The sequence below is a fragment of the Leuciscus leuciscus genome (assembly GCF_965113295.1).
Source record: "Leuciscus leuciscus genome assembly, chromosome: 4".
Taxonomy (NCBI): Eukaryota; Metazoa; Chordata; class Actinopteri; order Cypriniformes; family Leuciscidae; genus Leuciscus; species Leuciscus leuciscus.
Genome location: NC_138728.1, coordinates 7939249 through 7951482, shown reverse-complemented (window position 1 = coordinate 7951482; position 12234 = coordinate 7939249). Strand labels below are relative to the sequence as shown.

General features: G+C 35.5%; 2 protein-coding genes across 2 annotated transcripts in view; one reads left to right on the top strand and one right to left on the bottom strand.

The window, feature by feature from the left end:
* The window catches only part of LOC309496469 (scavenger receptor cysteine-rich domain-containing protein DMBT1-like), a 29501-nt gene extending 24681 nt beyond the window's left edge, over nt 1–4820 (bottom strand). Inside the window, exons 1-6 of the mRNA XM_082166459.1 lie at nt 4794–4820; nt 3768–3806; nt 3283–3624; nt 2752–3060; nt 2224–2529; nt 733–789 (exon numbers count right to left, since the gene is read on the bottom strand). Coding sequence (XP_082022585.1) covers nt 733–789; nt 2224–2529; nt 2752–3060; nt 3283–3624; nt 3768–3801 — 1048 coding nt within the window. The 5' untranslated portion in view covers nt 3802–3806; nt 4794–4820. The remainder of the gene's footprint in view (nt 1–732; nt 790–2223; nt 2530–2751; nt 3061–3282; nt 3625–3767; nt 3807–4793) is intronic.
* Nucleotides 4821–6283: 1463 nt separating this feature from the next.
* LOC309497752 (scavenger receptor cysteine-rich domain-containing group B protein) lies at nt 6284–11578 on the top strand. Its single transcript, XM_082168057.1, has 9 exons — nt 6284–6336; nt 8211–8313; nt 8678–8716; nt 8971–9306; nt 9387–9695; nt 10172–10471; nt 10934–11028; nt 11104–11169; nt 11295–11578. Exons 3-9 carry the CDS (start codon nt 8683–8685, stop codon nt 11307–11309), a joined length of 1155 nt encoding a protein of 384 aa, XP_082024183.1. The 5' UTR covers nt 6284–6336; nt 8211–8313; nt 8678–8682; the 3' UTR covers nt 11310–11578.
* Nucleotides 11579–12234: the final 656 nt, after the last annotated feature.

The window sequence follows — 12234 nt, the reverse complement described above, 5'->3', positions numbered from 1 at the left end:
TATGGAAAATAAACAATATCAGAAAGTTCTCATATCCATTTGTACCATGTTTTAGTCATTTTGAACATTCTGTTAAGACCACAGTATGTGAGTGAACTAAAAAGAAGTTGAAAATATATTTGCAGTTAAGAAAGCATCTGATCATAGTGATGTGGAGATGTTTGCACAATTTCTGCAATTCACCAGCATCATGATGACAGATGAGGTAACTAAAATTACACAATGATAGTTTGAATATAAAGTATATTTGACACTATAGGCTATATATCTGACTATGACAGACTTTAGTTTGAATTAATCCTTTTTCTTTGCATGACACATTGACATTACACTTACAGTAAATGGTAAATTTCGGCATTATATTGAACATTGCATAAGCATTAGTTTCATGTCATAGAAGGGAGAAGAGGTTCTCGAGAGCGCATGTGAACGTCACATCCTTTTGATTTTCCCGGCAGAAACGTCACAAGCACTTCACATAAAAATCAGTCTACAGGCTTTCATTTTGTTATTTGAATTAATAAATTGTTTTTTGACGTTGTTTTGTTACAATCTGTTCACACATTGGAGACAAAAAAAAAGCTTAATACATAAATATGCGTACATATAGCATATTTAAACACAGTTTAGATTAATAGCAATCAAAATTAAAAAAGCAATGCTTAAAAATAAAATAATGTGGCAATGAGTGTGGTTGGCTGTAGAGGAGCCGGAGGGATCAGACTACATTACCAGCTGAGGTTGTCTCTGGTCTGATTGTTGTGTCGGTGCTGCTGATGTCAGTAACAGCTGAAAAAATAATGACTGATAACAATGAATCAACAAACAAACAAATAATACTAAAGCATACAAAGGGCACATGTAAATATATTTACCAGCACAGTATATGAAACAATGGCCACTGTGCCTTAACAAGCCTTACAGATAAAAATTCCTGAGTCAGTGGGACTCTGACAAATCCACTGCTTGGGCACCAAATAATTCTGACAAAATTAAACAGCCAGTTCCAGTACTTCATGCTTAGACCACATTACGTTAAGTAACTTGATAAATGCAGATGAGTCTTTTAATAAAAATAATAAATACTATTAAGCCTAAGTAAAGCTGCTCATTCTCGTGCCGTTTACTATCACTGTGCAAGAACTATCTTTCTGGAGGAAGGATGGACTTAAAAAAAGTAGCATATTAATGCAAACATGTTCAGCTTCTAAATTTGTATTGAGTGTTAACCATTTTTATAAAAGCAATAAGGAACTTGAGGCGTGCTGTATTATGATTACAGTCATGGCTGAAGGGCGTTGTTAGGCACTATATGAAGCAGAGTGCCAGCCACGACTGTATTCACAATACAGCACAGCCTCTCGTACCTTATTGCTTACATGAAACATTATTTAAAGGTAAAGAATGTAGTTTCTGCAACACTAGTGGAACCTAGGCACCAAGTGGAATTGCAAACACCCCTTTCACAGGTTGCACCTCCCTCAACTCAAACATCACAATCACAGCTCTTATGGGTGCTTGTGAATTCATGTCACGACAGGTAAATATCGGCTACTTTAAATAAAGGGTTCAACTTTTAGCTTTTCAGGTTTTACTTTAAGCTGTGTTTCTATGTGTCATGAGTAAGCAATTGAGAAGGATAACACTCTGTCTACAGCGAACGCGAGCGTCTTTCTTATAATAAACCCATCCACTGGGCACATTTTTTCATATGAAGCGCCACAACTGTTGCGCCACGGCTGTCTACAACGGACACATCAAAGTAAACCTTATAAACTGATACATTTGCCTTTTTGAACGGGTGTATTGTAGTGTCCAATTTAGCGAGTAGCATTGCAATGTCCCATTTGCTTTGACGTGTTCATGACCCGTTTGATCTTTGAAGGTCTAAATGCAGCGAAATTTGGCTTGTGGTCTTGTACCCGAAACTTAATGTCTTTTCCCATGTAACGCTTCAGCCATGGTCCCACCCTCTGCCTTAGCCTGTTACAGTATACACACCCCAAACTCTCACTATAGGTAGAGCTAGAAAGTTATTGACGGACCTGAGCGGACTGCTCTCAATGTTTTGATGGTGCCTAGGGGACTCAATGTTTACACTTTTGGGGGAGATAAACCCATGAATGGCATACTAATAGTAGTCAATGAACAAAAAATTGGGTTAGAAGAATGTATTTTTACATTTAAAAAAATCATACATACTTCACCAATATTTTGACTCACATTGGCAGATGACTCCAGCATTTTGTTGATGGCTACAGTTGTTTACTCCCCATCCATTTGATGAACAGTTTTTCAGTGTGGATTCATTTCCAGCACATTGAACATCATCCATCCATATCTGTCCTGATCCTTGTCCAAAATAAGGACCTCTTTTAGCTTCTATCACATCCCCACATCCCATCTCTCTACACACCACTGCAGCATCTGACAGACCCCAGCCATCATCACACACTGTTCCCCATGTTCCATTATAGAGAACCTCCACTCGTCCAGAACAGGAGTGACTGCCATTCACCAACCTTACAGCTATTATCCACACAAATAATATAAAGACACAAGTACGTTTTTTTTTTTTTTTCACATATTTGTTTGCATTATTTTATTTGAAAAAGAGCAATGACATATGTAATTCGAAAGAAAAAGACCTTTAGTATTTCTTCTATTTAACTCTCTTGGATCATTTCTTAAAAAAGAAAATGTACAATATTAAATTTGTGCTGCCTTCAACTATAAATGTTTTTAACTCACAGTTGCAGATGACTCCAGCATCTTCATGATGTCCACAGTCATGTATTCCCCATCCGCTTGTCCTACAGTTCTTTAGTGAAGTCTCAGTGCCAGTGCAGTTTACATCATCCATCCATATCTGTCCTGATCCTTGTCCAAAATAAGCAACACTCTTTGCCTCTATCACATTCCCACAGCCCATCTCTCTACACACCACTGCAGCATCTGACAGATCCCAGTAATCATCACACACTGTTCCCCATGTTCCATTATAGAGAACCTCCACTCGTCCAGAACAGGAGTGTCTGCCATTCACCAACCTTACAGCTACTATCCACACAAATAATATAAAGACACAAGTATGTTGTTGTTTTTCCCGCACATATTTGTTTGCATTCTTTTATTTGAAAAAGAGCAATGACATATGGCATTCAAAAGAAAAAGACCTTTAGGATGTCTTCTATTTAACCCTCTTGGGTCATTTCTTAAAAAAGAAAATGTACAATATTAAATTTGTGCTGCCTTCTTCAACTATAAATGTTCTTAACTCACAGTTGCAGATGACTCCAGCATCTTCACCATGTACACAGTCATGTATTCCCCATCCACTTGTCATACAGTTCTTTAGTGAAGTCTCAGTGCCAATGCAGTTTACATCATCCATCCATATCTGTCCTGATCCTTGTCCAAAATAAGCAACACTCTTTGTCTCTATCACATCCCCACAGCCCATCTCTCTACACACCACTGCAGCATCTGACAGACCCCAGCCATCATCACACACTGTTCCCCATATTCCATTATAAAGAACTTCCAGTCTTCCAGAACAGGAGTTGGAACCATTCACCAACCTGATTTCATCTGTACTATTGGCAATTGTATAACCTATACATGCTAAAGAGTCAAAGTTCCAAATTGTAAATTTTTCAAATAGTTAAAAAACTAGATTCATAGTTCTGAGAAATTTAAGCTTTCACTTTGCTAAATATGTACCAGTGATCAAGATTTGTTTCAATGTGCATTATGAGTTCTCTTACCCAGAAGCAGAAAGAATTGCATGAACCACAGCATAGTGTCTAGAAATATAATAGAAATGATATATTATTCCTCACACAAAACGTTATTGCTTTGTCTTGTTTTCTAAACTGCTTTCTCAATTAATAAGAATATCAATCTACTGTATTTAATCTATAACATTTTAACACACATTTTACACTGTGTAGACAAGCAACTGAATGCAAATTATGACCATAATATGTGTGGTTCATTCAAACAGTCATACATGTAAATATGTAACATGATGATTTGATTTAGGTTATACTTTATTCTGATGGTCAACGTTAGACAGTCTACTAACTAAGTAACTTTGCAACTATGTCAACTAGCAGTCATTAGAGTATTAGTAGACTGTCTGCTTAATATATGCTAACACTTTATTTTGATGGTCACCAACAGACATTCTACTGAATATAAGTATCTTTACTACATGTTAACTTATTCTACTAACCAGAACCCTAACAACATATCCCTAAACTAACAGTCTACTAAAATGAAAAATTTGATGATTTCTAATCAAAATTATAGTTCGTAGAATGTCTAAAGTGGACCATCGAAATAAAGTGTAACTTGATTTTATCCTGTATCAATAATAGCATAATCAGGGAATGTTGAATATCAGAAAACATGACGTCAAATCCAAAAAGTTAAATCTATGACTTATGCTCTTAAAAATAAAGGTTTCATGAAGAACTTTTAACTAATTTGTGAGTTAGGAAATGAATGTTACAGACAAAAAATTATACAACATTTTAAATAATTGCTGTTTATTCTAAATATTTATTATGAGACAATTGTCTAATTGAGTGTTTCTAATTGTATTGTCATATTGTAATCAAATATACAGTACAGTACACTGTGTATATTGTCCAAAGTAAAGACATTTTAACAATAACCCCTTTAATATATTATCTATATGAGCATAGCCAGCTATATAAAATATATCACAAAATAAAAAAAACAAGTAATTAAATTTGCAAACATATAGAATATGATGTTATTAATACCTGCTAAATGGTTCTCTTCATCTTCGATTGAGCCGGTCTTTTTGAACAGTGCTGTCGACATGGATATGTTTTATCAGCTGATTTAAAAACAAATATATTTGTTAAACAAAATTGTATCTATTAACACACGCCCCATAAAACCAAAATACAGCAGTTTGCATGATGTATTTCCTATTTTGTTTAGAAGATAAGATCAAACAATGAGCCTGTGTCTATGGGAGGGTTTTTTTACTTTGGAAAGTCATTACCATACAGCAGTATTGGGGAAATTATTCACTTTAATGCTGCATTTTGTGACCAAAATCAATGTCAAAACTTTTGTTTCTATTTTTACAAATAAAGTAGTACTGCTGTTTACTTACAGGTTTTTATCCTTTGGATGCCATCGTTTTATATCATCACCCAATGAAGAAATGGAGAATCATTGTAAGATTTATTGGAGTTTAGCAGAAAATGTTTTGCCGAAAGCTTTGAAATAGCAGTTGTATATCAGACTATTTCAGTTGATGGAGCTAACAAAGTTGATGTTGAACATTTATCTTTAAATTAATTATTAAGAAAGAGACTCAATTTAAATAAATACCACTATACAGATTAAATGTAAATGTGATGTTCAAAAAGGAAGTGTATGTGGTCAAAGGGAGAATGAGTTGCTTAATGTTGTTAATGGTTTTGTATAAAATACAATATCGTTGCGTATCGATGATGAAATGAGCACTGTGTGTGTGTGTGTGTGTGTGTGTGTGTGTGTGTGTGTGTGTGTGTGTGTGTGTGTGTGTGTGTGTGTGTGTGTGTCATCCTGTTCTCCTGTCATTTGGACTATTGTATGTAAAGCTTTGCGTTGGAAACCCCCTCTTCATTTTTGTCTGTTTACCTCAACTACCCGTGACACTTCTTTAGCTCATGTCTGACCAACATTGCCTCCTGAAGTCTTATCCATTATCCTCAAACCTTGATACCACCATAACTGATTGGTGATAAAAAGCAAATAAAATATTGAAGCAATAAAACACATACTTTTTGCCATATATTTATTTATAATATAATGCATAGTATAATGCATCTCTCTACACACCACTGCAGCATCTGACAGATCCCAGCCATCATCACACACTGTTCCCCACTGTCTATGGTGGAAAACCTCCACTCTTCCAGAATAGGAGTGACTGCCATTCACCAACCTGACAGCTATTATCCATATAAATTATATAATTTTTTAACCATATATTTGTGAACCTTCTTATATTTAAATTACTTTGCCACGCGGATAGAATGTAACACGCAGAGACCTTCACCCGTTCTGGCGGAAACCTCCATTTGGACCGATAAACGGGCTTAGATGTTTTGTTTATCAAATGTGGATGCCAGTGTCATTTACTGGGTGCAGAAAAAATGCACACAATTAAATGTAAATTCACATTTATATGAATCTGTTTGGATGACAGTACGCAGTCAGTATAACTGTCACACGTCATCTTCACTTTTCAAACAGACTAACTCAATCCTAGATAAAGAGGAAGATCACAGACGGCCATCTAACCAGGTACTACCTTATCATCAGTGTTTTTCATGTACTTTTGCATTCATGTGATGGGCTGTTTCAATATTTTTTGTCTTACATGTACACTGACAGTCCACACATAATTACTGTCCATCATATGAAATTCAAAAAATAGTGTTACCAATCTATTTTTTGAATTTCATATGATGGACAGTAATTATGTGTGGACTGTCAGTGTCTTTGTTACAGGTTACATGTGCTTGCTCCAGTAATAACAGTAAATTATGCATAATAAACTAACCCTAAACCAAACCCTAATCTTAACCCTATAAGTACATGTTGTTAATTAATATTACTCAGTACTTAAATGAATTACACTGTAACAAGGGCACTTTAAAATAAAGTGTAACCACTAAATGTAACTGTAAACATTGCATTTGTGTGATACATTATTATTATTTATAGTACTACAAGATGCTTAAACATTCAGATTCTTTCACGCTTTCATTCATTATTGCTGATATTTAAGAACCACATTACTGTCACTGTTGTGTTCTGTTTAGTTTGTTTTTTCATTGGACTTGTCTTCACTGTCATCATTAGTTCATTTGTATCACATGTGTTCTGTTAATCATTAGTTCATCATCATCACCTGTGTCTTGTCAATCACCTTCATCTGTGTCACCTGGTTTATGTTCATCAGTGTCTGTATATAGTTCCCTCTGTTCAGTCAGTCTTTGTCCGGTCTCGTCTGAGTCATGTCTATGTAACGTTGTGTTTGGTGTGGGTAAACTGTCTGCCTGTATGTGCCTACCTGAAGTGATTTAGTAAAATTTATGTATTGGAGCCATTGGCCTCTTTGTCTTCAGCCTACACCACACCCTGACAATTACCCAATGTGAAATATATTTACATCAATGTTGTGGTCTGTGCAACTCTTTCCGCTTCTGGGTAAGGAGAACAACATACTGACATAAAAAACATAGCCTCATTAAGAGTTAATAGAAAAACTCATCTGCATCTGTGACTAACACGTACACGCTGCACAACTGTCACTATTGGCAGTGACATCAGACTAGTGAATGGTTCCAGCTCCTGAATTACTATTCTATTAGGCCTACTCTCTATATACCTCTATATACCCTATATAAATATAGTAAAACATGTTTTTTTTTTTTTTGAAACCCTGTATATCTATATTATCTTTAATATTATTATGGTTGTTATTAATAGTGAATAAATCTAAAGCTTTTGAGACTATTATTTTGTGTTGTTGAATTTGTCATGAAGATGTGACCATTTCTTCCTTTTATGTAGGCTTACTTAATAGTCTTAATATAAAAACTAAACAAAAACACACTCAAAACAAAAAAAAAGGGAGGGAGTTTCAACACATGCCCCTCAAAGGGTCTGTGCACGGCCCTGATAAACACATGCATGAACTTCTCTGGTATGATGGGTTGACAAGGGTGTCCATGGAAATACAAACAAATCTAGGGTTCTAGTTGTCAAGAATTTTGACATTTTGTTTCCATATGCTTTGCATGTCTTTGTAAAGGAAATTCCATGAAACTAACCCATCAAAAGGATATCATGGATATCAGGATATTTTGATATTTGAATACTGATAGATCTCCTCTTCACAGCTATATAAGAAAGGGAATTTACAAAGGAGATCATTCCAATAATCACACGTTTGAATGGATTTGCATTTGCAATTGTTCTTACATCCAACAGTGCATGTTTCTGCAATGTATTGCAGATGAGAAATTCACTCCTGGTTTCATGGCTAATTGAATCAACCACCTCCTGAGCATTTAATAGGGTTGTGTTCTCAGTGACTCTGAAAGATGGACTGTTGTACAGTAAGAGCTTTCTTTCTTATGCTCATCATTGTCATGTAATGTCATCTGAAGGGAGGAGCCAAGAAGGCAGATGATTCCACACAGAAATACAATCACCTGGAAACATCCTTATCTTGATCTCACACCATCACGGAGACGAAGACGCTTCCGAAAGGTCTGACAATTTAACAGGTTAAAGACATCTAAGAACCATTGCCTTTTAATTAGATACTTACAATTTGTGTAATTAAAGTTGATTTTATGTGCCTCAAATGTTTACCAAAACGCTTTCCCTCAATCTTTTTTTGTAATACTAAATTATTCAACTGGCTATATATTGAATCTGCTATTAAGATGCTAAACCACAGCACAATAAAATAGGTTCGATGCCTAAAAAATAAATGTGATGATGATGGTAGTGTTATAATCTAGGATTTTGCAAACATTTTTGTGGTAGAAACTACTTTTAAACAATAGAACAGACTTTCGCTTGTTTATTTGGCAAAACAGTCAAATTAATAATTTTGTATTTCTTTCAGGCACAATGTTAAATTCCTTGTGGCTCCTTCTCATGCTAGGTATGAAGAAACATGCAGACATAAACATTGCTCTCTGTATAAAGTTAAAACAATTAGATTTTTTGAAGTTGTCAAAAAAAATACTATTCTTTCTACTTCAAAACTTTTATATGTAATTAATTGTGAAATTGACTAGCAACGTCTAAGTGAATTGTTTCTACACCACATTCTTTTTCAGGGTACTCTTGAAAGATTAAAATTATTGTTAAGACGTATGTTATGAGTTTGTGTGATACATTTTATAATTCATCCAGATTTCGGAAATGGACCTCCAGTCGAAGCTTTTCTGAGGTTGATGAATGGTATCGGCTTTTGTTCTGGACGAGTGGAGGTTCTCTATAATGGAACATGGGGAACAGTGTGTGATGATGGCTGGGGTCTGTCAGATGCTGCAGTGGTGTGTAGAGAGATGGGATGTGGGAATGTGATAGAGGCAAAGAGTGTTGCTTATTTCGGACGAGGATCAGGACAGATATGGATGGATGATGTAAATTGTGCTGGCACCGAGTCCTCGCTAAAGAAATGTAGGACAAATGGATGGGGAATACACAACTGTGTGCATTCTGAAGACGCTGGAGTCATCTGTGAAGGTGGATGAAAGCTGCGTAAATATTGCATTTACTGAATAAAGATAAACATTTCTGATCCCTTTACTCTTTTTTTATGTTAGCCTTTATTAGGTTGGTAAACGGCATTGACTCTTGTTCTGGACGAGTGGAGGTTCTCTATAATGGAACATGGGGAACAGTGTGTGATGATGGCTGGGATCTGTCAGATGCTGCAGTGGTGTGTAGAGAATTGGACTGTGGGAGTGTGATAGAGGCAAAGAGTGCTGCTTATTTTGGACAAGGTTTAGGACCTGTATGGATGGGTGCTGCACAATGTACTGGGACTGAGGCCTCATTGATGAACTGTACATCAACAAAATGGGGAATACAGAGCTGTGAACATTTAAAAGATGCTGGAGCCACTTGTAATAGTGAGTAAAAAGATCTCTGATACATTTTTCATATTGCTTTGAAGCCAGTAATGTCATTACTCATTATTTACTCATTGAGTAAGGACTTTAATGTCATCCTAAAACAGTATGCTGTTGTTTTTTATGTTGAACATAAATTGATTCATTGTGCAATGAACTTTGGTTAGGCAAAAATCTCAGATTTACATGGATGCAAATTCAAAATTATTGCTTTATTGATTCAGAATCATGAGAGTAGTTTATTCAACAAATTGCACATCAGTTTCTGGGAACAGATGTACAGAGATCACACAAACAGTATTATTGCATTATGTATTTTGTAATGTGTATATTTAGTATTTTATATAAAAGCTCTATGTTAAACAAAACTCAGCAAGCATTTACAAAGAGGTTTTGACCTTTTAAAAAATTTGATTGGTGCATTCTGTGGTCTATAAGAGTGCAAGGGTTTATGTGTAAAACCACTCTTTCAACAGATGTGAAGCTGGTGGATGGTTCCAGTGCATGTGACGGTAGAGTTCAGGTTCGGCATCAAGGGCACTGGGGCGAAGTGTGTTACACTGGTTGGGATCTAGAAGATGCTACAGTGTTGTGTCAAGAGCTGGACTGTGGAAAAATTGCACAGCCAAAGGCATATGTGGGTCCCTCAGTCGGGAAAATATGGATGGATAATGTGATCTGTACAGGAAATGAGCGGACTGTGCGGGACTGTCCTTTTACTGGATGGGGTGTGAGCAGTTGTTTGAATACGCTTCATGCGGGAGTTTTTTGCCAAAGTAAGATCATCTTAAATGTAAACTTCCTCAAACTATGTATAGCTTAAAGTCACCATGAAATCAAAATGGAATTCCAATTTTTTTTTACTGAATATTGCAGAATCCATTATAAATTATTTATCAGTGCACATCGTTATTATTATTTTTTAATGTGCCCTCAAAATATTCTCTGGTAATGTGTTTACTGGCGTGAGGGCGGGACAACCTGTCACTCAAAAGATCGACCAATAGCAAACCAGAACCATACAAGCAATTCCCATTTGACAGAATTAAGTCCTGCCCCATATATGTTCTTGTTTGAGAAGCCGTTGTAGAAAAGACTACATTCATCTTTTGTCGACTTTAAGAATTATGTCATTCACATCTCACGTTCTCTTGTGTTTTCCTGGCAAATGCAATGAAAAGATGCCGTAATGACAAACCGTTCATCTTTTAAAGCTCCGTCAATGTTTTACTTCACAGAAACTGAGAAACAGGTTGTGGTGAGGATTATGGTGAAGGCCAAGATTGGTGTCAATGTCAATGACCCACATATCAAGAAGGATCTTTTGGACATGGTGAGGTTTATGTGCTTAATAAGTGTGATGTGTAGCTTGAGTGTTTTCTTACTAAGATTTCACTGAATTTCACAGATAAGGAACGTGGTACAAATTACAGGGAAGTATAGGGTGAACTGGAGAACACAGCCTGATGAGCAGGTATTTCACAAACAGAAAACAGCCACAGGTTTGTAAACTGAATGGTGTTGTACTACTTATATTTAGTAATATATTTAGTAATATAATAATATGATATTTTAATGATAAAACTGTTATATTCACAGGTCCTTTCTGAATGACAGAAAAGCAAGAAAACACAGACTCTAACCCTTACTATGATGGAGTAATGCTATTTTATCTGGTGCCTCACTGTCTTCATTCTTAATTATTAATAATTATAATCTAAAGTCTTCAAAAAATGTGGTAGGTGAGGCTCAAGTCAAATCAGACCTTCCCACATTTGCCTGAGAAAGAAATGCGTTATGAAAGAGATGCCTTATATTTACAGCTCTTTAAAACACTATAATAATGAATATTATATATATGGGAATGAAATGTGTATATAATGTATTGGTGCTTCTTGGTGTCATGAAGAGAGAGAGACCAAAGTGAAATAAAGTAAAAGATTTTTAAATAAATGAATACATATTTAAGAAAATTATTTAACAGACTTTAAATATTTTAGGAGGTTATTTTGTATTAATATATATTGCATCAGAAATCAAATAAAGATGTGAACATGTAAATAAGTCTTACATTTTTATTTTCCTTTCACCAATGACAATGATCTTATTACAGTTTTTTCTCAATTGCTAAAACACTAAAACCCATTGGCTGAACAAAGTTCTCCGTTGCCTGAACTCATTTAGCTAATTGTGCAGTCTGTTGTCATTTCACATGGTAAAACACAATTTACAGATCTCACTTAGACTTTTCAGCAAAACTCTAAACACATTCTCAAAACACATTCTGCACTCTAATGCACATGCCATCCATACTGGTAAACACAAGTGGCAACAATCAAATACAAATAGAGAACACATGTCATTGATTGAACACAACCACTCAACATTGATTTAACCTGTTTCAAATGATGCCCAAAGACAAGAAGAAGCACATTGATCACATGTTTACTCCTTTGATTTTCGTCCCTTTTAGTATTGTATACTATAGTACAGTGCATTGTAGACTGTAGACTGTACAATGAACAAATTGTATGGCCCT

What these genes read in the sequence shown, in the direction of transcription:
- LOC309497752 (XM_082168057.1), top strand. Translation starts at nt 8,683, where the DNA reads ATGTTAAATTCCTTGTGGCTCCTTCTCATGCTAG. An exon ending in GTGGCTCCTTCTCATGCTAG is followed by an intron (nt 8,717 to 8,970) that starts GTATGAAGAAAC and finishes TAATTCATCCAG; the next exon opens with ATTTCGGAAATGGACCTCCA. An exon ending in AGAAGGATCTTTTGGACATG is followed by an intron (nt 11,029 to 11,103) that starts GTGAGGTTTATG and finishes TGAATTTCACAG; the next exon opens with ATAAGGAACGTGGTACAAAT.